General features: G+C 37.0%; 1 protein-coding gene across 3 annotated transcripts in view; it reads right to left on the reverse strand.

Annotated features, from left to right (window-relative positions):
• The window catches only part of MYO16 (myosin XVI), a 402,721-nt gene that overhangs the window by 65,620 nt on the left and 311,306 nt on the right, over positions 1 to 25,795 (reverse strand). For all 3 annotated transcript variants that reach the window (XM_074815323.1, XM_074815322.1, XM_074815321.1), the window contains exons 26-28: positions 24,182 to 24,262; positions 23,722 to 23,927; positions 3,658 to 3,760 (exon numbers count right to left, since the gene is read on the reverse strand). In XM_074815323.1, the coding sequence (XP_074671424.1) occupies positions 3,658 to 3,760; positions 23,722 to 23,927; positions 24,182 to 24,262 (390 nt within the window). The remainder of the gene's footprint in view (positions 1 to 3,657; positions 3,761 to 23,721; positions 23,928 to 24,181; positions 24,263 to 25,795) is intronic.

Genomic DNA, 25,795 nt, shown 5'->3' on the forward strand with positions numbered 1-25,795 from the left:
TCCTCCAGGGGTTAAACAAGTCTATTACTTTCACTCTGTCTGGAGTAGGAATGGTTTGTTTTGATTTAGAACTCTGATTTTCTCTTACATTGGGTGTGCTTAAAAGTCACAGCAAGTAGCTAAGCTTGTCATGATCAAGTATATATTTAAGCTGAAAGAATACCTTATCTAGTCTGTGCACAGAGTCAGGAATGCAAAAACTGCCTTTCATTAGCAGCTCTGTACTTCTATAATTCCAGTAGTTAAGCTAAGTGCATGACTGAAACTGCATGGTATGCCAGCTTCAATGAAACAGCTATTTTATTGTCCTAGTTTAGTTATCTCCAGCTCAGCTTACCCAAGCAACAGCAACATTTCATAAACCTATCAACACTTCCCTAATAAATACTTTCTTCTAACACAGAAGCTGCTGAATCAAGCACCAGACGTTGGCTAGCTGATAGTGTCTGCTCTTATGCTCTACTGAACAGTAGAAAATAAACCAAAATTGAATTCTGGTATTGGATCTTCTGCACTTCTCCTCAATTTTTAAACAGACTGCAGTATTTACAAGAGGAGAAAGAACGTGTTCTGTGAGTAGACTCTGGGTTTGTTGTTTTGTTGGTTAATAAAACACTCTGCAAACACAACTTACATGAGAAAGAAAAGATAAATTTTCTTTCTTGTCAAGCAGGAAATAAATACAAAGAAACCATTTCCTTTAATCGGTTTTGGGCTCTCACTTCAGAACATAGATTTACCTTTCCCTCTCCCAAGTTAATATCATCTTTCACAAAATGGTATGGTGAGGTACATTATCAGAAGGAAGTTAAATAAAGTATCATCCAGCTATAAAGTCCAGATCTCTGTTTTTCCCCCCTCTGCTGGGGAGTTTATTGGCAACCTCATCCTCTGATGATGACATATAAGCAGGAGGTTGATTTCAGATGTGCGTTGCTTTCTCCTAAACTTCACCATCTTTGATGAGGATATTTTAGCTATCTAATTTTTTTTTGTCAATTTTTCTACCTGAATGTGCAACAGCTTTTCAGGGAAATGCAGGTAACAGTGTTGGGGAAGACATTTTTTGACTTATTCATGAACCCCTGCATCAAATAGATTTTCAGTTCCAGCAGTGACTCATTTGAGGTAGTTACTGCTGGCAACAGTGGCTGAATAAACTGGTTATATGTGTAACCCCCTACTTCTTGGATGATTTTTAGTGATGTACTACAGATGACTCCTTTCCTCTGGCTTTGCTAGTTGACATTATCCTGGGTTCCTAATTCCCTTTTTTCCTTCCTTTTCTTCCCCCTCCTTCTCCCTTTTAATATTATTTTCTTCTTTTTTCAGTCTTCTGCTGTAAAAGCATAGAGGAGGGCACCCATGACAACTGCAGATTGTATAAGCTTCCTCATTTAGATTGTTATTTAAAGTTCAACTTTCATGATCAGTCAAATGAATCAAAAAGATAATTGAGAGAAAGAGATTATGTGACACATACATTAGTCACTACTGCTGATAGTTGTGTATATGGTTTTGTATCACCTATACAAAACATTGGTGTCAAGCTTGTATTCACTGGGCATTTCTCTGTAAGAAATTGTCTTGACTTAGAGTGAATTTTCTCCTAGATTTTTCTTCCATGATTATCATCTTTCCATTTGTTTGTCATAGCTCTCTGTGTCTTGAAAAAGGTGTAAGGAGAAGGTCACTCATTTTTTCAGACCTTGTTCCTTTCAGCTTTGTCTGTTGCCATGTGCTTCTTAGTCACTGAGTGACAATGATATAACTCTCACTCCCAAACCCTCCTATTCCATTTAGCTTATCAGCATTTCTTAAGAGTTTTGTTTCTTTCTGGTTTGAAGGACAATGCATTATGCACTGCTGTAGTTTTGCACACCTGACTTCTCCTGGTGTTAATGAGATTCTGGAGTCAGAACCTCTAAAATCTATTTGAGATCACAAGCTTCAGTCCTCTGCATGATAGAGGGATTCTGTTTTGCAATTTCCTTTTTACATTTTTGTATTTCAAGGTTTCAGGCTTGTTTTCAAATGCCAATCACTACAGAACCACTAGTCTTGAGCTGTAGGCTTTCACTGACAGCCAATTGCTTTTTTTTGTGCTCTAATACTGTTACTGGCTGCTGGGGAAATAAACTCCATAGGCATCCTGCTCTGTGTTTCATGACTGGAGCACAATATGCAATTACTGTTACACAGCTTTTGCCCAATGTCAGGCTTGTAGTCCCACATAAGTTCTGAAGGTTAGTGGTACTCTCAGCTCCAGGCACTTGTAAGTGAAGGTACAGCTTCTAGATATTAATGATTGTTTTTTATAGGGATCCTTGTGGCAAGGATGCAGAATATACCCCAGAGCTGACTTAAGAAACCTGAGTAGAGAAAGCAAGTCTATTTTAATATTGTTATCTTTTTCAGGGTCCATCTTTTGGCTCTTTGGTATTGAGGGAGTGGGACTATACATGCCTGCTACTTACTTTAGTGACTAAAAGGGGACAGTATTTTCACCAAAGAAAAATCTTCTTAAGTGTCCAAGTGAAGGCAGTCATGCATGTGTTCTCACAACCTATTGTGGGGCCTACAGCTAAGGAATCTGGGCCACTGAGAAACACCCATAGCAAGAAGTCCAATGTAGTCCTTCATAAACAGTTGCAGAAACTTTTTCTGGGCATCTTAATGCTTAGAGCTCATACATGAATTAGAAGACCTATGTTAACCCCATCCTTTAAACTAATATTCCCAAAGAAACCTAGAGGAGTTTCCTAACCACTGCCTAGTCCCTGAACTTCATACCTGTCCCTGAAACTGGTCTGCATACTATCTTGTGGAATAGATTTCAGTCCTCCTAGGCTGGGAAAAGACCTGAATTTGAAGCTTACACCACCTGGGAGAATGCCCTACACATTAAGTCACAGAAGTTTCCTTTCTGTACAATAGATTATATAGTGTGCAAGGAAACCCCATTTTCTTTAGAAATTGCTTATGTTAAAAAAATCAGTCCTGCTCAATTACAAAGCTACCCAAAGGAGTTGACTGAGTACTCTGAACAAATGGAGACATCCACCTTGCAATCCTCATGCTGGTGAGGATTAACTAGGATATTAATAGGGTAAGGAAATGGGATAAGAAGTTGGCAGTTTCCTGTTCAGTGTCTGGCCTTTTTTTTACTTTACTTGATGTACAGCAACCCTAGGTACTTTGGTCTATCTCCGGATCCACATTGGCACCTGCAAAGGCATTGACTAGATAGGAAGGCCTAAGTAGTTGTTTTGGGTCTCCCCTATTATGACAATATAGCATTTAGTATAGGATTTTACATAAAGAAAATGTGCAGGGTTTTTTTGTAATTCAGAAACCATTCAAGCACTAAAATGTGTACACCAGATATCTTTAAAAACCTGGATGCAAATTTACACAGTGTACATGCTTAATTGAAATTTTTTCCTTCCCACAAGAATACACTGATTTTTTTGACACAATGATCACAGCTACTCATATGCTAGAAAACTCAGAAAATCAGTTTGATTCTATCCCAAAGCATATATAAAATGTCAAAAGAATACACTGCTGCATAGGATCTGGTGGCTTGCCACAATGGAAATGACTCAGCTGGCTTGTTTAAAGAATGATATTTTAATTGCTTTGTAGATCACAAACCTGCCAGCCTTGTAATTTACACTGCTGAAGAACAAGACGACATCGTTCCTTGGCAGACAACTTCTTCTTCTCTCCTGCTGCAGTATCAGCCAAATCTTTATACCTAGAAAAATCAGCAGAAGCAGAGTTACTCTAATGTTCGCCTGGTTGACATCTTTGCAGAAATTTTCAGTTTTCCTTTGACTCTCAAATCTTTGATATCAGAACTGGAAGCTTAGGATTCTGCTAAGGGTGAAGAAAACAAGAAGACAATTCACTTTAAATCTTGTATATTATTAGACATGGCCTTGGTTAATAACAGTGTGGGACAAGTGATGCCTAAAACACAGATTTGCTTCCTGTCAGTTCTTTGGATGCCTCACTGAAAATCAATGCAAAAAGAATGCAAAGCCTCACCAACCGATTTCACTGGTACTGAATTGGGTCACTGAAAGGAGGAAAATATCATTTCAGTATGTCATATGACATATGCCTATTAAGGAGTAATTCATAAGAAAGTGACATTGATAGAAATGTTTTCCATCAGTCTGAAATAATTTTTTCTTCATTTTGAACAAAAAGTGTTACAGCAAAGAGACTTTAAAGAATTTGATCAGTTTACACTATTGGAAAGAAGATCAAGAGGAGATGATTACAGCATCGAGTACCTTCAAAGACAGAAAATGTTAGATATTAAAGGGCTCTTTGATGTACCAGATAAAAGAACTAATGTAGGAAACTTAAGTCATACAAAGTCAAATAAAGTATAAAATTCAAATTTTAACTGTGGCCTTATTATAACATATTACTAAAGAAACTGATAAATTTTATACATCTTGATGCTTCATATTATTACTATACTTTCTTGAAGGTATTCCTCAGTCTAGATCTGACTGAATGTAATGAGCTGGAATGCTTTTTCATTATGAAAAAACAGGTTTTGAAAAGGAAAGACTGTGTCACTTCTGATTAAATTCCCAATGAAACAGGTAAGTTTTGAAATTCGCATGCTATGTTTCCTGACATTTTATTTATTTTGTTCCTTAGCAGCTGAATTCACCTACAGCTCTGGTGCATCCCAAAACTGTGCTGTCCTGGGACCACTCACACAGACCATGGCAGACAAAGCTGTAGGGCTGGAATGACTCCAGGGACATCAATGGTCCCAGGACCTGTAGGAACTCTGGAGCAACATCTGCGGGCAAACTGCTTTAAGGTCAAATTTCACCTACACTTCTAGTTTCCTGGAGCTGCACAGATCCTTGGGTATCTCAGATCCTGCAGTCTGAAAATGTTCTCTGGTCTGGTAGCAGTCCTGCTCAGCCTCCATGGCTAAGTCTATACTAGAAAATGAAATGTGAGAGGGATTATTTCTCTGGCATATAAACCATCTGGCAAAACCCCAGCCTATCTATTAAGTATTCTGCTATGTTCTGTTGAACTCTGTCACCTTCCAACAGAGTGTAGCCACATCTAAGTTGCTTTCTGGGACTGGTCACTAGACTGTCTTAATTTCCAAATTGTGCCCAGGAACTGTTTGGAGGAATGCTGGTTGGAGGGGGCCAAAATTTCACCAGAGATCCTCTTAGGTTAACGCTCCAGATTAGCAGTAGAAAACAGTGGCTCTACTTTCCCAATAGCTCAACTAGCTGTATGGTCACGAAGACATCTGTTTTATGGACTGCTATTAAGGCTGGGACCACCTCGTTTCCATACTTGTATCAACTGGATTCTTAGAAATCATGGAGCATCAGAGGTGTTAGAGAGACAACTGCTGGAAAGCTTAGCAACTGCTGACTGAAACGAAGATGATTCAGCATTGACTCACAATGCATGAAGTAACTGTGAAAGTGGTCAGCCTGAAACTCACTCACAGCAGAAAGCCAAAGAAATGTATTTCATTCCTGAAACAGAGCCAAATTAAAATTTAAAAGGCTGAAATTCTAAGTTCGGATAAGATTTACTTTAGATCCATGAAAATCATAGGTCTCAAAACAAGGATAACCAAACATTCTTTACAATCTGCATTATACAGGAGGCCAGACAAAAATGATCCACTGTTTTCCCCGAGCTTTAAAAGTTTCTGAAATTCCACCACATTATCCTGGAAGTCTAATCAGAGTTCACAATTCCCTTCTATCCATTAAAGCAAGCTCTATCTTAGGGAAAGAGGACGGGCTAATGGTTGTGGTAGCAGAGGAAGAGCTAACTATAGAAATTTAATTCTGCCACAAACTTCCTCTGTGAACACAGCAAGTCATTTGGAAGATGATCTACCTTTTCCTATGCTAGACACTGAAAAGCTACACTCCTAACTTGAGTTAGTCATATGGTTCTCAAGACAGTCTGTGAAGATAGGTATTTCCTTAGGGTGATTTGTTCTATGCATCCTAGATAGTTTTGTTAAAATGAGAAGAGATTGCCCTCTGGAGGTGCCTTTCTCTACTGACCATAGATGGACCCAGAAGAGAAGCTCAGGCTGGATGCTCGCATCCTGGGTGGCTGAGAGGAATTTCACATTTAGGCCTACTTGTCTGATTGACTTACTCATCTGCAGAGTAATTAACAGAGGGACTAACAGAACTTCCTTATTCCTCCTATCTATCTTGTTCAAATATACTGGCTATCTAAGCACCTTTAGGCCTGGAGTCATCATCTGTTATCTCAGATCAATCATTTTTATCTTGTATAAGGCTGCTTAAACAAAACCAACACCAAATCTGTAGCTGTTTTGCAGCCAGAATGGTTCCCTGATTTGATTCTCAGCCCAGCTGTGCAAATACCAGTGTTAACACCAGGGAAAAGATGGGAATGGCTAAGTGGGAATGAGCAGACCACACCTGTTGGTGGCAGCCCAAATTTGTCCTGGACAAAAGACGTGGTCTAATCGTAAGCTTATTTGACCTTTTGTACTTAATTTTAAATGAGTTAAAATATTTGAACTTTCTTCATTATTTTTTTTTCCTTTTGGGGAGATAACCAAACACTATAGGTTTGCCTTAGGGATTTTTTTTTTTTTTAAACTTTCTATTACCCTCAGTAAAAAACTATGTTAAAAAGAAAGCAAAACAAAGTTGACAATAAACTAAGATATAAAGAAATAAAAACTTATATGTGAGACATTATTATCAAAATGCAGAATGACATATCTTTAGTGTATCAGATACTTTCCACTGTGAACTGAGCTTGTGTTACCATGTAGACACAATAATTTAACGTCCTCTTAAATTTAACCTTTTCATGGTCTCAAGAATAGCAAAGGAACTTATTATTTTTCAAACTTACTGTATCACAGAAAATAGTAATAAAAAATACTGAATTTATGGTGCAGATTTGTATAGGTAAAGTTGAGTTACTTGCAAACAACAGGGCTTGCTTCTGGGGAAATGTAATCTGGAGAGTCTTTGAAACTTTCCTTTACCAGAGAACTCTTCCCCTACCGCTGCAGCCTTAGTTCACTCTGAAGTGAATGAACAAACCCAATTAAATACCAGGCTTTTTCTCACTGACAGGTCATATATTTTGCCCCAAGTAACTAATGCAGAGTATATTTGTAAGGCTTTAGAGAGGATCCTGAGGAATCCAGTGAGCAAACTCAGTGCTACCTTGCTAAAAAATGTCTTTAAACAGGTGAAATACACTTCAGCTAAACAGGGATTAATGAGTTAGTTGTCTAGACTTTCTTAAGAGTCAGTAGAAGACATAATTCAGGTGTTATATACCCTATTGTAATACTGATGTTTAAAACAGGTCAGATGAATTGTGCACTGTAAGATCCCCCTTGTCTTCCCATTGAGTATAAAGATAGTCTATGCTCTTGACTCCAGCATAGACATCTAATATGAGACAAAGTGAATCTCTCTCCTAGCCAAGTCAAAAAGCTGATAAAAACCAATATTTCATGGCCTAGCCACAGCAACTTATTCAGTAAGGCATCCAAACCAAAAGACAAAACCAGGAGGTTTAAAGGATTAAATTGAATCAACCCCCTCCACTGCCATGTCAAGACTAGTGTAGTGTTGATTAGGAAATAAATGCAAGACTTCTTCCAGTTACAAGTTGAGACAGGGAACACTACCATCAGGGGGGCTCTCCCCAACACCCCTCCACAGGAAATTAGTGTGAGAGAAGCTCTGTTTTCCCCAGCTTTGTCCTTAGCACCGTCCTTGTCCTAACTTGTCATTTTTACACACCTAAACAGAAGACCTTTTGTCTAAACAGACTAGCACTATGAGCATGTACAGACTGGCCAGGATCCTCTGGTATTGCAGAAGCTGTGCTCTGACCTCTCTTCCTTTGCTTCTGAATGATGCTCTTTATCAGGGAGATTTTTTGTTTGTTTGGACTAGATACTCCTGCCAATATCTTCAGGTAACTTGTGAATATGGAAAACTAAGTTCTCTTGGGTCTTCACAGATAAGCATGTTATCTGATCATTTTCTCCCTCACTTCCCTTAGTGCACAGCTGACAAGATCCAGCAGGCTGTTTTTCTCTGAGACAGAATATTCTCCAGTTTGGGTTATGGCACAGTAACCCACAGTATTCTAAGGCTCAGCATGTTATTTGATTTACACGGAGTGTGCACAAATAGTCTGTAGGGCTGTACTCCCAGTTTTGTATGCACAGCAAATCTTTAAGCATTGGAATAAACACCACACACTCAATTTCAATAGCACATCAACATGATAGAAGACACTAACGGAAACAACACAGCAAGTACAAAGGGCACAAAAACAAGCAGCTCCAAATCAACAGCTTAAACCACACAGATGTCTCTGAGCTGAAGCCTCAGAACTACTTTTTTTGTTTGTCTGTTTTTTTGCTTTTCTTTTTTTCAGGTCCCTCTCTTGCTTAGATAAGAAAGAGCGAAAATGACAGAGGTAGTTACTGATTGCAGTCCACCGTTCTCAGGAAGAGGACAGCTTCTAACATCAGAATTCAAATATTTCCTGAACGCAACTCCTTCTTTCCATACCTTTGTCTTGTTATTTAAAAAATAAAAATGATGTATGGCTGGCATGCAACTGCTTTATAGGAGTGCTAAGTAATATTTTAAGTTTTAAATATCCAAACACAGTTTATGCACGGAAAAATAATCAGTCCTGCCATTGTAATTCATTATGTTGCAGTTTCATTTTCTTTTTCTTTCGTTTACTACAATGTATTCTGTTTGCCAAGGTAAAATGGCATGATTTAGTAAGATCTATTCAAATGGTAGTGAATAAAAGGCAGCAATCAAAATTAACTTGTATCTTGTATTTCTGCTAGAAGAAACTTAAAAATTGTCATCACAAAGGAATAAAACCAGGTTGTGCTGTCTTGCACAATTCTTGCTAAATTCTCTTTTTTCCCTTTCTAAACTTCCTCTTTTCTTCCTTTGACAACCAGTAACAGATTGATGTATTATTATGTCTGTGAAGTATGTGAAAGAGATGGACTTTGTTTGCAAAACTTGTCACTATGTGCTCATAACTTGGGATTTTTAGTTTTGTTTGTTTGGATTTCGGGAGGATGGAGAGAGTGGATTAGGCATGGTTTGTATTTGAAAAATCTCTCAAGTGAGAGCTATAATATCTAGAGGACCTATCTACTGAAGAAAGAAACCTATTTTTTAAAAAAGAATAAAAAAGGATGTCTGGAAATTTTTCAAGTAATAGAAACCTTATAAAAGCAGTCAGCAGCAAATAGGATGGAATTTTGATTGATGTTATATGTATATAAATGATACATACTCATTCCACTTCCCTGTGTTATATTCTTTTTTTTCTTGAAGGAATAACCTAATTATTTTTGAAATATGAGGAACATGGGAAATTCCAGATAATTAGAAAAGGGGAAATAGATTATTATAGTTTCCAAGAAAAGAAAAGAAAAGTGATTCTGCCAATCCCTGTACAATATATATGACATAAATTTCTCATTATACAGCATAAATATTAACAACCAAAGCATGCATTCAAAATTTTGGAGAGAATAAATCTTTGGATGTGGAGAAGAAAAAGCTGCCTTTATAAATAACAGATTACAGCAGACAAACAGACTGCATTTTGTGCTTCTTTTATAGGACTACAAAAATATAGTATAAGAAGACTGTAAGATTCACCTTTATATGAAATACATTTTACACTGACGCTGCTTCATACAGACTTACAGAAATAATTTACATTGGTGTAGAGGTGAGCATGAAGTGCAATTTGCCTGATAGATTTGAAACAATGAAGTATATACAAAACTTTAGATTATGTGCCTACTATACCAGTGTTAAATAACTTAATTGATATCAAGCAACACAGGACTAAATGGCTAGACCTGCAGACCTATAGGAATTCAGGGAGAAAAAAAAAAACAGTTTTACTCTCTCTGAGTTAATCATCTGGCACATAGACATTTGCTGACAGAAAGAAATGTGGAAGGTGATAATGCTAAAAGTGACCTTACAACAAACTGACCAGGTACCATAGTTTTACCATAATGTCTTTGTATATGCCACTGGAAGCCAGAAACTTTTCAACTGGTGAAACATTCTGATTTTATACTTCAACAATTAAAAATTCCCTTCCTATATAAAGAGATATAGGCATATACATAGTATGCTTTAACATGTCTATGGAAAAAGGAAAATATACTTAGAGTCACATAATGGTATGTAACTGGGATAAAAAAGACCAAAATTAAGGACTAAGCAATAGAAGTGTAAAAGACTCAGAAAATACCCAGAGAAAAATTTTACAGTGACCTGCATGTGGGTTGGCCACTGGCCCCATGTGGAGTTCAGTACAGACTTTTGAGGGAGGATCAGGGCTATGAAATCCACTGGATCAGAATACCCTGGCGTAAGAAGTGGCCATTTGGGATATTTTAACTTAGGCTGAATAAAAAGTAAAATAAATTTCTCAGATAAAGATACTACTTTGTGATGGGTGATAGACAAATGACTTGGAAGGATTTTTTTTTTCTTTCCTGAATTTTATGCTTTTGCATTAGGTTTTGTCACCCTTAATCTTTTCTAGACATCTGAATTTCAATTTCTGGAGGGAAGAAATAACAAAGATATGTGTGTCTTAATCCTAGAATATTTATTCATATACTTCATGTAATTAAGCAGGGGCTTCCTCATCTCAGACAACGTAGCAGCAGAATAATAAATAGAATATAAATTATAGTTCAGCTCTTGGGATTAGTGGATTCAGCTATGCAAATAAAAAATGAATTCACAACATCTGCTAAAGATTTGCATTACAATGGTTTTGCATCATCTTACTTGAAGCTGATGTTCCCATTCCCTTGATAAAGAATGTAAAAATATATTTATTTAAGAAATTGACAAAAATAACATATTATCTCAGAAATATGCTAGCATCAATCAGACAAGCAGCCCTATTGCATGAACATTTGCCTCTAACTCTGTAAATGTTTGTACTTACCTCTTGACAGGTAGGCCTTCTCCATAGCTAACGGGCTTTTCATGCTTGGGCACTCCACAAACATGCACACAGAGCAGTAATATGCTTCACTGTACACAGAATACATGGACTGTAGAACAAATTTAATTTACTTTATCAACCTGCTAATTTGATTCTGTATAACACAGAGATGAGGTAAAACTGGTGTGTAATGAAGCTAGTTTCCCTTCTCCACAGATGTAGCCATGTGAAAATAGGGCATTGAATTTAAAGTTCTCCTGCAAAACTAAAAGGTCTGAAATCACAGAAAATCAAAAGGTACCCTCTTTTTTTCCTTCTTTTTCTTTTTTTTTTTTTTTTTTTTTTTTTTATTAACAGAGACCAGAATAAAGGAATGCCTGGGAGCCGGAGTCAAAAGGTGATGGAACAGATGGGTAAATTTTTGCTGTCCCTCCACAGAGAAAAAAACTGCTCTGCGAGTCTGAAGCTACATCTCACTACTCAGACTATAAGAAATTAGAAGATATCTTATGCATCCCTTTCTTTAAGATCACACTACAAGGCAAGAGTTTTGGTGATTATCACAGTATTATGCACTTGGTTTCCAGGAAAGGTGCTGCTGGACCTTACCAACAGGCCAACTTTGAGTAGGTCAAGATAGAAAGTCAACCTTCAAGGGGCACAGGACAAGATCATGACTGCTGGTCTACAGATCTGTAGGCACAGTGGTGGGCATGATACTACAAGGGGGTGAACTTATAAGACTTTGAAATGGTATTCATAGAAGCACATGCTTAGGCCCAGCTCCTGTCCCAGTGATTGTAAGCCTGGAATCAGATGCCTGAAATAACTGAAAACAGGTTGTGTAAAGCAAAGTGACTTAAGACTTTTTCTGAAAAATACACAAGGCCTTTTCAGAAATGTGATGTGATACTGAGTTGAAATACCAAAGTGGGCTTATACACTTTCCCACTTGGTCTCCTGGAGGGGTTGCTACTTCATTGGCTCATTGTTTGCCAAGAAAGCACTTCCCAGCTCATTTGGAAATATACCAAGATACACATATATTACAGAAGAGATAGCAAAAACAGAGTAAAATGTAAAATTTGACATTAAAGGGAATTAGGATTGAATTTGATGTTCCACCTAGATTATGCTTTATTTCTTCCTTGCTTTTGTTTTTTCTCTTCTGTGCAACATTGACTCAGCCAAAGAGTAATGGAAATACATAACATCCTTCCCACAATGCTCCCTAGTAGCTAAGACAAGGTTCATTGGGATTATGGGGATGTATTTTAGGACCTTTTTAAACCATACAGGTAAAATAGCTTCTCTGGAAGATCATCTCTATCTCTATGCTCTTCTGTGGGAGCTTCCTTGTGCCCTCTGAATCCTGTGGGTAGTATCAGTCTGGGTAACAGGGATTCTCCTGGCTCTGAATTCTGTAATAGTTAGACAAAATGTACACAAGCAACATTTTTCAAGATGGACTAAGGCTGTCGCATTGGCATACTGGACCAGATTCTGCTCTCATTTACTGTGGAGTAGAGTAGGAGTAATTCTGCTAAAACTGATGATGTTAAATGTTGGTCTAAGAAAAAAAGCAAAGTAAGATCCAGTGATTAACATACGTAAAAGGATTTTACATGCACGCTTGCATAGGATTTTCTGTTTGCTCTCAGATGCCACCAGTATTAACTGCCTTCAGTCTGACTAGGAAATCTAGCTTTAGGAAGACTCATTCCACGTTCTTCTGCTGAAGATTAAATGGTTGCAAAGAATATTAAGATGTGGATAAGGAGAAAAAGGGTGCCATGAATGTCTGAGTTGAGTGGAAAGAATTTAACAGCTGCAGAACCACAGAAGGAAAAAACAGCAGGAGGGTCACAGTCGCTTTTGAGCGTGGGGCAGGCTGGACTACATTCATACAAGTCCTATGAGCAGAATAAAAAATAGTCAAGACCAACTAAATATATTTTTCTAGGCACTGAAAGCACACAGTTATATTTAATTAATCAGTGAATACAAAGGAATTATTTTAAATCTATCCATGTGACAATTTGCACCTTAATTAGATAATTCAAAGTTCCTGCATAGTGCCATTAGCATAAACTAATGTGTTGCATACTTACTTCTTTAAAATGTTTATTTTAAAGATAGGCTGTTTGTATTAATTTAAGAGGTCTATTATTCTAACAGGCATTTCCCTAAAAGGGTTTCAATGTATAAGTATTAGTGAAGATATTAGCGGTTCATAATATTTTCTTTTAAAAGGTTTATGTCTATGACATGCATTTAACAGAACTTCTTACTACCATATATAAATCTACGTCCATTATCTTTGTCATTATGTGATGTCAGCAAATTATGAAGTACTCAATAATTATTTTTGTTGAAACATCAAGGTTCTGAAATAATTTAATGTTATTAGCTGCTTGTTATAGGCACACAGAATTCAGTCAGCTTGTGAGATATGGGTCAAGAACTTTCAATATTCTTATTTGTACACAAATATAATTTTATCTCTTTTTACAATCCAGGCTTTTAGATGGAATCCAATACTGTGACAGGTATTTTAGTACTCTGTGGGAACATTTTTCCATGTTTAGAAACAGCACAAGCTTTTAAATTCACAGAGATAAACTATGCATAGATATTTTGAGGACATCATACAGTAACAGGGTTATTTAGTGATTTAATAAATGTTTGGTTAACCCTGAGGGACAAGAAATGTCAAATGCTAGTAGAAACCGAATATCAGTCCAGAGGTACCAAGGGTGGCACTTAACTCTGGAAATTAAATAAACATTTTAAAGTTTCACAGATCCTTCCTAAAAAATAAAATAAAAGAAAAGAAAAAAGAAACCCACTGGAACTGCAGAAACAGTTCAGCCAGAATTATGTTTGTGTGTGTGTAACAGATTTATCATTTCCTAAGAAAATGAACATAGCCAGGAAAAAAAAAAAAAAAAACAGGCAAAAGAAAATAGGGCAGAAAAATGCCTTGCATACTCCTAGTAGTAGAGGGAGAACAATAACCTGAGATTCTCTTTGAAACAGCCTAAAAGCCAGGACATTCTCTATTGCACAAAATAATAAACTCCCTGTGAGAAGCTCTACTAACTAAATTTTATACACTTTATACTAAATGTAATATAAATAATCCTGGAAGATTATTCAGATTGCACACCAAGTATTTGGAAGTTAGGAACTACCAGACTTAAAACTGACCATGTCACCTTTATTTCCCTGTAGCGCTCTATTTTATTACCTAATTGTATCTCCCTGCTCAAGGGACCCCTTTTCATGTTGATCCTGCGGAACTCTAAGTACATGACAGAGATGAATAATTCAACTGGCTTCACTGGAATGACACAATAGTTTACACCCATTTATAATCACTTTAGCAAATGAGGATTGCATTATAAAACTCAGAACATGCCCAGCAAACAATACTGATGGTGTTTGTCTTCCCAAGTAACCATTACATGTGAAGGAGTCCTGCATTCCTGGAGATGGCTAAACACCCTCCCGCTGTTGTGAAATGAAGAATGAATTCTTTATTTTTCATTGCTTGCATGCACAGCTTTTGCTTTCCCTATTAAACTGTCTTTATCTCAACCCATGAATTTTATAACTTTTGCCCTTCTAATTCTTTCCCCCACCCCAATGGGCAGGAAATGAGTGAGCGGTTGTGTGGGACTGAGCTGCCCACTGGGGTTAACCCATGACACTTCTTTCTAGAATGTGATGATTACCAAAACTGTCAAAGACATAGTAATTTTGAAAATCAGGGGTTTAAAGTTTGTGGATGACCTTCATTCTTCACAGGAAATAAGTCATTACCATGTTTCTGAATTTGGGTTTAAGGTGCCCTCAAAACTGATGACTTCAAAATATTTCATTTACTCACCTTTTCTTGCATTCTAAAATAAAACAAAAATTGTTATCCTCAATCAGAAATATCACTTGCAGCTCTAGGTCTGAAGCAACAAGCTACATAACGGTGAGATTGCCATTTGGTATAAATTGATATCATTACATCTACTTTAATGGAATATTGCTTTTTAACACCAGTCAGATTATGTCTTGCTCTCCTTGCAAGGATTTAAGATACGGCACATATCAATTCAGTGTTCTATGAGAAGACTGATGATATTATTGTATAGCAGACAATAAAGCTAAAAGGGCCAGTGTGATGACCTGTCACTTTGCAGTCTACTCAGTACATCATTCTCACTAATACTCTGCATAACTTGCTCATGAAACTCTGAAATATTTTGCTGCACTTTTTAAATTTACAAATGATATATTATAAAGTATCATCACTTCCCCACTTTGAAGAGGAAAAAAATTAGAGAGGAAAGACAGAAAAAAAAAAAAAAAGACCAAAAAGCTTCTGGACAAAGGGAGTTCAGATATGCAATGATGAGTCCCACACAAGATTCACAAATATAAACAACACATCTGTGCAATACAGCATCAGCTAATAGTACAAATTTGATCAAAAGATTACGATAGTTATTAATAGTTACTTCATGTCAGTTGCAGGAGGATAGACATGATATTAGCATGAACATAAACTTTCCTGAGAAAAAAGGAATCTCTTCAGAATGATCTCCAAGCAAAGTCAATTGTCTGGATGAGTTAGTAACAATTAAGTGCTCTGAAGCCATTTTTGATCTAAAGTCCACTATTAGAACATTTCTGTACGAATGAACGCTGCCCTGAGTAGAACTGCAGATTTCAGGATCTGCAGTTACGTGTAACCTCTAAGAAGAATTTCATCTAAGAAGAACTTCATACTGAAATCAGAGGAAAACCTGTAATTAGAGCAGGCTTTGAACATACTTGTTTCACTGTCACTGCTATGATTACCATAAGAATACATTATCATTGTGTTCCATATCTTCCTTCCTAATATTTCCTATTAAAATGGATGTTTTGCCATCTTTTAAAGTTATTTTACAACAAAAATTCATCAGAATGTTAACTCTTTTTAACATTCTATTTTCAAAACACTAAAATCTTAGAGATTCTTTATTTTTAAGTGAGAGAAGAGAATAAGGTTAGCCAATAAAAAGGAGGGAGAAGAAGGAGAATAAGAGGTGAAGAAGGGGAGGAGGAAGAGGAAAAAAGAAAAAAAAAAAAGAACAAGAAAAAGAAGAAGGAATAGAAAAAGAAAAAAAAAGGACAAAAGCAAAAGCAAAAAAATAAAATAAGGTAGTCTGATACTGTACCTCCAAACTTGCACTTGACACTGTTTTAACAGCACAAACAACTGATTATAATCTAAGTTGCATGTCTGCATATGCACAGGTAAATCTAAAGATTAGATTGATGCAACTTAAACTATTTTTAAAGAGAATTGCTAATAATAAATCATAATATTCTAGTGATTTATCTCTTCTTGCAACAACACTGTAAGAGATATCTCTACATACAGCCTTTATGTTTTCCTTCACAGTATGAAATTTTCTCTGCTGTTCCTTCAGCAGCAGCAGAAGGCAGGATGGGAACTTCAAGATGGAAAACACGAGTGAGTTGAAAGACAGTCTAGAAACATGAGAGATAGTAATGAAGTTCCAAGAAACACTCAAAAAGTGCAGAAATAAAGACAAGGAATAACACACTAGCAGACAATTACTTGGGCTTTCTGAACAACATGGTTTTACTCATAGAAATCCTGCAATTCTCATCACCTAAGTGAAAAGCTCAATTTGCTTATCAATTCACTTAATCCACAGAGGTTATCCAACAGCCCTGAAGGTTTGTCTCAAACTGGAAGGGAAGGCTAGCACAGATGTCTCATTTCAGAACCTGTGCAACTGGTCCTTGCAGTCTCCATTGCTAAACAGTGTCCCAGAAAAAAAGAAATATGTGTGATGTGAACCTCAATATCTAAGGCAGTAGATCATAAATTCTTCTTTGACCAAGGAAACAAAAACACAGGCAGAACAATGCACTGGGTACAGTTCAGCAATGTGGTGAACTACATTAAAGAAGAAAGAGAGAGGAAAAATTAATTTTTAATCCAATTTACAAAACACTAACTGTACAGGAGTGTTGGTAGAGGAGGATGGTACCAATAAAATTGTTCAGAATGAGTGAAACAGAGCATCTTACTGCCTGATTTTTACCTGAACATTCCTGAACAGCTGTATTCTTGTACTTCACTGAGCAAGAAATATAAGCTCACCTCATTACTCTAGATGGGTCTTTGATCACTATCATTATTTTTAAAAATTTATATTCTAAATGGCTTTTACATGTCTTCCTTGAGCACCAAGTGAGGTGAATGACACAAAAGTCAGCCAGGATCCATTTTATTAATTGATGCAAAGAGATTAGGTTCTAGATATTAAGCTTGTACAACCAGGCTCTCTCTGTGCACTAGAGAGTTCCTGAGCCCTATTGTTCTACACTGGTAATAGAGCACACACTGATACACACTTTTTTGCCATTGCACCAAATACCAAAAACATAACAAATTACTACGTTCCTACTAAAGTGCTTTTTGTATATCTTGGGTGGAATTAACCTCATTTTCAATAAGGTATCAAAATGATAAATACTGGAAAGAAAGAGCCACCTGCAAACAGTTCCTAATTCCATGGTTATTTTAATGTTTTCTTTCTTCCAAGAAAAGGATATTTCAGGATACTTTACCTATGTGAAAATTTGGGCTGCAAATTGGAAATTTTGAACACTTCACCACACTGTGACACTGCCTTGACTTAAAAGCAAAGCTAGAATTTCAAAATCTAGCCCACTGAGAATGATTCTGAAGGTATTAATACAAAATAGATGGGTAAACTTTTCCAGGAGTCTAAAATGCATATTGCTCAAGGCTTTCAATTCTAAAGATAATGTTAAAACTGATTTCTGCCTCTATTCAAAGAGCTTTAGAAATTGAGCCAACACTGCAGGCAAATTCAGTGGAATCACTGCAGCTGGAGTTGGCAAATCCACTGAAATCACATATATCATCTCATAATTACATTGGTGCTGCCTGTTTTTACAGCATTTAATAGCATCTGACCTTATTAATTCCCATTTTTATTATATATTCATTGACAGTAACTGTCACAGCTTCCACTTAAGAACCAGAATTTCCACAAAATTTCTCTTCTGATCAACAAACTTTGGTGATTGAGGGGTTCACCTAGCAGCTGTCAAGTTTTACTTTGATAATACAGAAGCAGAACCAGTAAATCCGAAAAGGACAGCAACAGAAATAATGATTAAGCTTTGTAGCCCAGGAAGAAGTGCTCTTGCAAAATATGACCTTTCCTTAGCTACTGTCTTTCTTTAGCCATCGTAAGAGTTCAAATGTGACTCACAAATATATGGTAGAGACCAGTCATATTAATACCGAATTAGATATTAATAGAAATTTATTCAAATTAATGCAATGAAGAAATCAATGGTACTGCCTGTATTAATGATAGAATATCTAGGTTTTCCAATATTCTATCCCTTTACCACAAAGGCCCCTAATTCAAACATTCTGTCTTTTTATTAGCCAGCAGAACAAAAATAAAAGGTTTTAAATTTTTTCATTAATTGATTTTTTTAACTCTGACCACATTGCCTATTTGATAAGAGAGACCCTAAGAGTAAATGCATAAAAACTGCAGGCAGGGTGGAGGAGGGTAGCAATTCATTATCTTTTGGGAATTCAATTGGGATCTGGGCCACAAATTCTCTTTGATTTTGCACAGTGCTTTCAGATCTACCATTAATATCCTTTACTTCTCAAGCCAGGTAAGCCCGGGAGAACTGCATAGTACATTCAGCTCGAGAAAAATGAGATTTCCTTGCATCACTACTATAAAACACTTTGCAGCTGAGCTAAGCCAAGCTGTGAACCACACAGCTGCATTCACTGAAACTTAGTCCATCGGAAGGACTCCAAGACACAAACTGAAGGTGAAAACCTTAACAGTTATGGGTAAACTTCTCACAGGCACCCAGCTGGGGATGTATTTTGCTACCTCAAAGTATTGTCATTCTTGGATTGATAGTTCATAGGGTCACACTTATCAACTATATCAAGATAGCAGGATATCTTGTGTTTTACATGTGTAGGCCTATTCTTCCCCCTTTGTGGCCACATGGTCAAATTGCTAGTTTTCATAACCCAAATGGGGAGGAAACCCTCTTCAAAAGAGAAAACCCACACCAAAATCAAGAGTTCTTAATATGTAGTATTCACAAACAAAGGCACAGCAGAGCATGACAGAATAAAGCAAAAACTACTTATATTTCCATTTCTTATAAAACATTCCAGAAAAAATTAAGGTGTAGACAAATTTCATTAATCTCTTGAGCTAAGAGATGGAAACTGTCTATTTTTCTTTCTCCCTCTGTGTTTTCCTGTTGTCAGCTGTCAAGGTCTTTCTCTCCAGAGTAATGGGGAGTAATGCCTTTGCCCCTTGGGGTAAGACATGGGGAAGCTAAACATTTTCAGTCCAGGAAGAGCACTTGGTAAGAGCATTCACTTGTTTACAGCTTCCTACAGTGACTAAAGAACAATTCCTTCATCTTTTACTGTGTTTTGTTTCCTAAGCTTTCTTTCCCCCCTCAGCATAATATTAAACAAATACACTTATTCCCTACTAAGAAAAAAAACCCCAAACATCATCCTTACTCACTGTGATAGAGCTGTATTTCATCCCTGGGCATCTGAGTATGATGGCTCCTTCCGGATGTGAAAATACCACAGAGTGGAGGCCCTATTGGTTGGTATATATTTCTGTACTCAAAGGTAATCAGCAAGCCTTCACAGTCTTTCAGATCTTACTCCTACTCATGATCCTTCCTTAATATGAGGTTTTAACTAAGCCTCTAACTATCCATCTCTATCTAGTTTTTGTGGGTTTTTTTTTTAATCTCTATCTAGTTTTTGTGTTTGGTTTTTTTTTTTCCCCCTTTTCTTCTTGGTTCCAGGACAGCTCAGAATGAAGTCTGTTCACATATACATCAGCATCACTGTGGCCTGTTGTGATCGTTACTTGTCATAATTCAAATTTTAGATTTTACCTGTTTGTATGATATTTGTATTAGTTTGGGATTGGGGGATCCTAAGTAAAATTTAAGTTGATGTCATTTTTTCTCTTTTGAAACTTGAAGAATAATGACCAGTACCTCGGAGAAATAGGTTTAGAGTCTTGTGCAGCATCCTGACTGTTCTGCAAGAAGCAGTTCTTGGAAAGGCATCGCACTCAGTACCTCAGTGCCTGTGCTCAAAGTCTGCCTGAATGCATACCAGTGCAATCATGGCTGCCCACCTAAGGGCTGGCAATCACAGATCATTCTGAACCACGCAAAAGAAGTAAAAGAGCCATGATGGAGGAAAAATAATTGCAGAAATAGAGAATATACTATTTTCCCAAGAATTAGAATGCTAGAAATACCAGTTTGACACTAAAGAAAAAAAAAATTGAAGGGTGAGAAAATCTATCAACTTCAGGTCTATAAGCATATATGGAAATCTGATAAAATCATTTGTCATTCCAATCAATGAATAGCAGGACAAGACCAGAGCTTGGCTGAACAAACAAATCAAATCCAGTCTACAAGAATATTGCCAAAACTAATTATCCAGTTTCCAAAACCATCCTGTCCAGTCACTGAGGCAATATAGAGATGTAGTACAAATGACAGTTTTTCAGAAAACTTTTTGAAAAGGTAGCTCATAATCTCTGAATTCAATAAGGGAGGAGTGGCTGGAGACCTGCGAGTCAGAGAGGGACCTGGGGGTGTTGATTGACAGCCGGCTGAACATGAGCCAGCAGTGTGCCCAGGTGGCCAAGAAGGCCAATGGCATCCTGGCTTGTATCAGAAATAGCGTGGCCAGCAGGGACAGGGAAGTGATCTTACCCCTGTACTCGGCACTGGTGAGGCCGCACCTCGATGACTGTGTTCAGTTTTGGGCCCCTCACTACAAAAAGGACATTGAATTACTCGAGCATGTCCAGAGAAGGGCAACGAAGCTGGTGAAGGGTCTGGAGCACAGGTCCTACGAGGAGCGGCTGAGGGAACTGGGGTTGTTTAGTCTGGAGAAGAAGAGGCTGAGGGGAGACCTCATCGCCCTCTACAGCTACCTGAAAGGAGGTTGCAGAGAGCTGGGGATGAGTCTCTTTAACCAAGTAATGAGCGATAGGACAAGAGGTAATGGCCTCAAGTTGCACCAGGGAAGGTTTAGACTAGATATTAGGAAGCATTTCTTTACAGAACGGGTTGTTAGGTGTTGGAATGGGCTGCCCAGGGCAGTGGTGGAGTCCCCATCCCTGGAGTTGTTTAAGAGTAGAATTGACATAGCGCTGAGGGACATTGTGTAGTTGGGAACTGTCAATGTTAGGCTAATGGTTGGACTAGATGATCTTCAAGGTCTTTTCCAACCTAGATGATCCTGTAATTCTGTGAATAATTCTTTGCTCTTTCTTACCTGTAGTCTATTGGCTAAAAAAATATAACATCAAGAATTGACAGTACTTTTGAACTACAATTTAATACTATCATTTCTGATTAAAAATTTCATCATTTTTGGCCAATAAAAGAACAAATTGCCACATGCTTGCACTATTTGAAAGAAAAAGAATTATCCAAGTACATTGTATGTGAATATGAAGGTTAACTGCTCATGGTGAGTAAAGTGAAGAATTCGCATGTTCTGCTGTTCAAACTAAGATAAGCTTTGACCTGCATGATGGGAATGGCTACTGTAAAAAGCCTTACAATGCTGATGATTTCTTTCAGTACCGCTGGGCCAAGAGCCCACAGTACACAAACCTAAAATCAGTAGTGTCAAGAGATGTATGCAGAGCGATTATTGCTAACTTCTAAATAGGTCTGACATATATTCACAGGGAATATTATAAAATGGACTTCATTTTCAGTGACACCATGCTAGCCCCACCACTGTTGAATTAATCTTATGTATAATAATGAAATTATTAGGATGTGGTGCAAATAGGTAAAAAGAGAGGGGCTCAGCTGTAAAGAACCTATAAAGATAATTTATTGTGGAGAAAAAGGGATAAAGATGGACAGTAACAAAACTAGAATACTTTAAAATTATAGCATAAATGTTGCTGCCATCATATTGTTGGGTTTTGTTGCTAATCTTCTTTTACTATCATTACAGCAAATAAGTATTTATTGTGAGACAGCAGATGTCCTCTAAGACTTTTAGATAAAAATTTGTCTTTGGGACATACTTGAAGGTGTGGAGGAAAAAGATTGAAATTACATTTGAATCTTCAAACATTCTTGTATTGATATTTTAAAATAAAGTTTCTCCAAAAAAGACATCATGCTGGACTCATGCCTGTACTGTTAGATGAACACACGTGATACCATTCTCTGGCACTGAAGACAACTGAATAAAATTACCTTTGTACACATGGTTATTCTCCTTTATCCTCCAAAAGAAAGCAGCTACCTCCACACTGCCCACCAGGAATGGTCCCAGGTCTGTGCCAACCCCAACCTGTCTCTGGGAATTGCAGTGAGAAAAGCTAGGTGGCAAGGACCAAATCCCTGCCAGGAACCATTGTAAGGATTTAACAGTAGAAAAGATTGTGGTTTTGTGCTCATGTAATAGTCCCTTGAAGTATTCAATTCAGTAATATGGAAACAGCTATGCAGTGATTGCTCCTACCACTTCTGAATATGAGAGCAGTCTGCTTTTTCAAATCGCATTATCTGCATCTTCTCAACCAGCCTGCACTTCCAGATTCACGCTGCAGGATGAATGTTGTTACAGGACAGAGATGGCTCACTTTTGAAACACATGGGATTATAAACTCCTATACCCCTGCACTTTTTGAATATTTACAGAATTGCCAGAGGGTATATGATCCTGTCCAAGCAGTAATTTAACATCCACAACTTTTTCCAAGAAGGCAACTGAAAGTTTATATGGGTGTAAGCAGCTGATACTCCCATGGTTTTTTTCAGAAGTAAATAGGTCAGATCATGACTGATTGATAGATCAGTCAAGGAGTAGAACATGTAGACAGGAGGAACATGTGTTGAGTGCATGAGGCTGCTAACTGAACATCTCTTGGACAAGATGGTACTCCTTCTCTGATGAAGCATTTGAGAATGTAAGCGAGCCAAAACCCCAAAACTGAATTAGGGATGGGGGAAAAGAGCTTGCCTTCAGCCAGAAGCAGTGATATATATGTTTTTGTCTTTTCACATAAATTCAAAATTTCACTAGTTTCTAACAATAAAAAAAAAAAAAAAGGAAAAAAAATCCTAGCATATGAAATACAAATACCAAACCCATGACACCTACATTGATAAACTTGAAAAATTACAGTATTTTGCCTTCTGCTTTGTAATTACCTGGAGACAACATGTAATATTTCTTATTTTATAAATATTATAAATAGCATAAATTATAAAAATATAATTATTTTATGAAGTTATAATTTTTAAATTGAATACATTTCACTGATGATCTTTATAAATAGATTTCCACAAAGTTCATGATTCCTTCAATTAAAAAATAACAAGTCTATACCCCTTGCTGGCAGACATGATTTTTTTCTGAAGAAAGTCTCAAAGACTCGTCAGCAAAACAACACTGCAAGCACTACCAGAACATGACAGAAGGCTTTCTACCGTAGGTAAGAAAAAGTTTTTATGAAACTGAAAAGAATTTACCTTGACAAGAAGTCTGTGAAAGAGAGACGTATTGGATATCCATGTCGTATGATTTTGACCATGTCTAGGACACCGATATAATGCAGTTGAGCAGACACATAAAAATTGTCAAACGTATCTGGTAACTTGGAGTTATTAGGCTTTATACAATGGACAGAATGTGGCGTGCAGTTCTGCAGTTTCCCAATAATATCTGTGAGTGATTTCTGTCGGGAAAAAAAAAAACCAGTTATCCATCATTATTGTGCAGCAAAGGCAATTGCTCAACACATTTGCTTTTCCTAACTTTTTAACATCATTTTCTCAAAAGGCTTGACCTGGCCACATAAGTGACTTTCTCAAGCATAGAAATTTTCTTTCTTCCATTGCAATTTGTAGAGATTAATCTTGCCTTTAAAATGTGGTGTTGTTTTGGTTTTTTTTTTTAATATAAATTTCTGTCTGGAGGATGTTCACTAACCCTGAGCTGTATTGCCACAGTGGTTGGGCCCCCTCGTTCCAGTCTCTGAAGAAATGAAGATGTTCCTTTCTTTTTCAACAGCTGTGGGGGAGAAAAGCATACACACAATACCTTTATCTCAAGATAGGCAGTAAACCTTCATTTTCGTTGTTCTATAATTTACACAATTTACTAACGAAGGCAAACAATTATACAAATAGTGTGTCATAGACAATGATTTGAGTTTCAGAAAGACTTAGGAAAGTGGATAAATATCCTCAAGTATCTGCAGAGCCATGACTGGCAAGAAAGTTTTGATTTCAAAGGCAGATGTATAGCACTGGAAAGATAAAATACCTTTTCCAAATAACTGGGCAAAACAATACGATCTGGAACTCTACTGCAGAAACAGGACTTGTGCATTTAGTATAAGTATAAGTAGCATAATTCTGTAACTCTCTGAAAAGGTTCCTTATGTCTTTGGCAGATGCTTAAGTGAGTAAATGTAAGGATAGATCATTTAAAAAAATCTTGAAGGCAAAACAATAATACTAATATTAAAAAAACCCTTCTCTTTTCTTCCTGCACACATGAATGCAGTTAACCTTTTTTTATTTTCTTTTTTAGCCCGTTTTCACCAATTATAGACTTAAGTTATCAATAACTTCATATCTCATCAGAACCAATGTTACATCAGAGTACGGGAACGGGGAACAAATTTATTTTTTACTGTTTCACTTCCTATCTTTGAGACTAAAATGGCAATAATCATCCTAAAAGTGGGCCCAGAAATTTGGGGTTTTTGCTAAACTTTCTACAGGAAGGCTGGCAAAATGATTGCATTCCAGGATTTGGCCAAACTCTTAGATTCAAACCTTTGTATCAATGACAACCTTTTGACCTCTGAATTTTTCAGTGTTTTTCTCCAGTCCACTTACTCCATAAAACTCCCTTTCTATCAAGTCAGCATGTTCTGGCCTACTCCTGTCTCTTTCCAGTTGCATCAAAAGTGTACATTTCCTCAGCTTGGCCCACTCAAGCCAAACTCCATTAAAAATATTGCAGCGCAAGCAGTTCTCTACTCACTATGCTAAACTTTGGAGCTCTTTCTTATTTCAAATCTCACTTACTAGGATGCAATAAGATTTTAAAGGCAAATTCATTCCCAGCTTCAAAAGAGAAAACTAGAAGAGATCTGCTTGCTCCAGGTCTTATAAAAATAACAACTAGCATGCCACTGACACTTCTCAGTTAAAGTTTACAAAATGATTGAGGAATATCACTAAAATAGAGTTTTCTCCACTTGATAGATAATGCACTCACCCCTTTCTCCCAACAGATTAAGTCACTAGTTCAAGACCAACAATGCTTTGGATGCTAAACTTCCTGCCTGCTGTCCTGTGTTGCATACTCCTTCCCATGGGAAAGAAGTGTTTTGTTCAGAATGAGGGAGAGAAAAGAAAGGAAACAAGGCAAACACTAAAAATTAATTTAATTCAAAGTCTCCAAATTTGGACATCTTCAGATATGGGCAAAGGAGCAAGACTATATCACCAAAACTGTACTTCTCTATTACCCTCTAATATACAGCTTTACGTTGGAAAATCCTGTACTTCTAACCTACAGAAAAAAAAC

This window comes from Strix aluco, chromosome 2, assembly GCF_031877795.1.
Source record: "Strix aluco isolate bStrAlu1 chromosome 2, bStrAlu1.hap1, whole genome shotgun sequence".
NCBI lineage: Eukaryota > Metazoa > Chordata > Aves > Strigiformes > Strigidae > Strix > Strix aluco.